Consider the following 2,424-nt stretch of genomic DNA (forward strand, 5'->3'; position numbering starts at 1 on the left):
TTTTCTTTCTTTCTTTCTTTCTTTCTTTCTTTCTTTCTTTCTTTCTTTCTTTCTTTCTTTCTTTCTTTCTTTCTTTCTCTTTCTTTCTTCCATCTTCTTTTTTCAAGGTAACAGATTTCTGTTGTTCAAACCCATTGGAAACAAGAGAAGACAAATGGAAAGTGGATGAAAGGCATCATTATTCAATGGATCAGCACAAGCAACTAATAGTGACTTTAGGTCTATATTTCTACATTGGTCGTTTTTCTTACCCACTCTGAATATATGTTATTTAGAGTGAGTCTTGTATTATACCTTTGTGACATTTGTGACATTATACACAGTTGTTTCTTTATTGAAATTTCTTTCTCATTCCCTTTTAGTACCTCACATTATCTTTTAAACTCATCTAAAGTATTGTTTCCTGTGAGAAGTATTCCCAAATTCAAGTTGGTTTAGAAATTCCAGGACTCTGATACTATAGCTAAAATATACAGATATATCAGGTATGAATACTCTCAAGTTCTTTAAATGCCTAACCTCATCATTCTGCATGACATCACGAAGAGCAAGAAACTCTAAATCTACTTGGTAATTCAGATATATATGTCAGATATATATGTCAGATATATATTACATGAAAGGTATGTATGAAATATACAAATGTTAGAATTATAGTACTTCTAAAGACACTGTGTCATATCGCAGGCAAATTACTTTAATATCTGAACTCAGCACCAATGAAAACCCAGATGGAGCAAAGAAACAATGTGACCTTCTTCGTCCTGTTGGGCCTCACACAGAATCCAAAGGAACAAAAACTATTTTTTGTTATGTTTTTGCTCTTCTACATTTTGACCATCACAGGAAACCTGCTCATTGTTGTGACTGTAACTCTCAGCAAGACCCTGGACTCACCAATGTACTTTTTTCTTGCTAACCTGTCATTTGTGGATATTATTTATTCATCAGTTTTTTCCCCCAAATTGATTTCCAACTTGCTTTTGAGTGAAACCACCGTGTCCTTCAAGATTTGTATGTTTCAGCTATTTACAGGACACCTTTTTGGTGGAACAGAGATCATTCTTTTGCTGGTGATGGCCTATGACCGCTATGTGGCCATCTGTAAGCCCTTGCATTACTTAGTTATCATGAGGCAGTGGGTGTGTGTTGTGTTGCTAGTCATGGCCTGGGTGGGAGGGTTTTTGCACTCAATAATTCAACTTGGCACTATTTATAGACTCCCATTCTGTGGCCCAAATGTCATTGACCATTTTGTGTGTGATATGTATCCTTTATTGAAACTTGCATGTGGTGACACATATGTCATTGGCCTCTTGGTCATAGCCAATGGAGGACTGCTGTGCTCAATTTTGTTTCTGCTATTACTCATTTCTTATGGAGTCATCTGGCACTCTCTAAAGAATCTTAGTAAAGAAGCAAGGCACAAAGCTCTCTCCACCTGTGGTTCCCATATCACTGTCGTGGTCCTCTTCTTTGTTCCATGTATTTTCATGTATGCAAGACCTGCTAAGACTTTCGGCATTGACAAGTCACTGAGTGTGTTTTATACCATTATAACCCCCATGCTGAACCCCTTTATCTATACTCTGAGAAATTCAGAGATGACAAATGCTATGAAGAGGCTCTGGAGAAGGAAAGTCATGTCAGACAGTAAATAAATTAGTTTTTCATCATCAGCGACTCATTTGACTATGAAGTTATCAACTATGAACACATAATTCTTTCTTAATCTGATGCTAACTACTTTCAAATAATTTTTTGGTGAGTATAATTTAAGAATGAACAATAGATTTATGACATTAATACATTTTTTCTGATTTATTTATTTATTTATTTATTTATTTATTTATTTATTTATTTGTGTGGCACTGGGGTTCCTGGAAGCCCTTCTCCCTCCGGGCTACACTCTCAGACCTAATATATATATATATATATATATATATATATATATATATATATATATTTTTTTTTTTTTTTTTTTTGTGGTACTGGGGGTGGAACCCAGAGGCACGCCAGCGTGGCTTGCTTCGAACCTGCACGATCCTCCTGTCTCCACCTCCCAAGCACGGGGATTACAAGCGTGCGCCACCACGCCCAGCCTTTTTTATGATGTATTTTAAAGTCTCATATCTTGTTTATCACTGCATGTGGAAAATTGCAGTGAAGTTATAATAGGAAGTCAATAAATAATATATGATAAATTAATGAATGAAGTTTGTATAGCATTATACAAATTTTTATTTAAGGTTTATTATTTTTATTGCTTATATTATCATTCCTTGTTTTATCTTCTGTTCTATTTGTTGACTTATAATAAACATTTAAGTGATTTATAAACTACTTTTGATTTCACTTGCATTATGCATATAAAATATTTTTTGGTGGTACTGGAGATGGAACCCAGGGGCCTTCAACCTCCAG

The 2,424-nt window shown here is 34.9% G+C and overlaps 1 protein-coding gene across 1 annotated transcript; it reads left to right on the forward strand.

Annotated features, from left to right (window-relative positions):
• Positions 1 to 731: 731 nt before the first annotated feature.
• Positions 732 to 1,661, forward strand: LOC308265689 (olfactory receptor 4A47-like; the record flags this gene model as incomplete). Its single annotated transcript, XM_080699506.1, has 1 exon — positions 732 to 1,661. One exon carries the CDS (start codon positions 732 to 734, stop codon positions 1,659 to 1,661), a length of 930 nt encoding a protein of 309 aa, XP_080555632.1.
• Between the last annotated feature and the right edge of the window lie 763 nt (positions 1,662 to 2,424).

Source organism: Muscardinus avellanarius (assembly GCF_963383645.1).
Source record: "Muscardinus avellanarius genome assembly, chromosome: 1".
Classification (NCBI taxonomy): Eukaryota; Metazoa; Chordata; class Mammalia; order Rodentia; family Gliridae; genus Muscardinus; species Muscardinus avellanarius.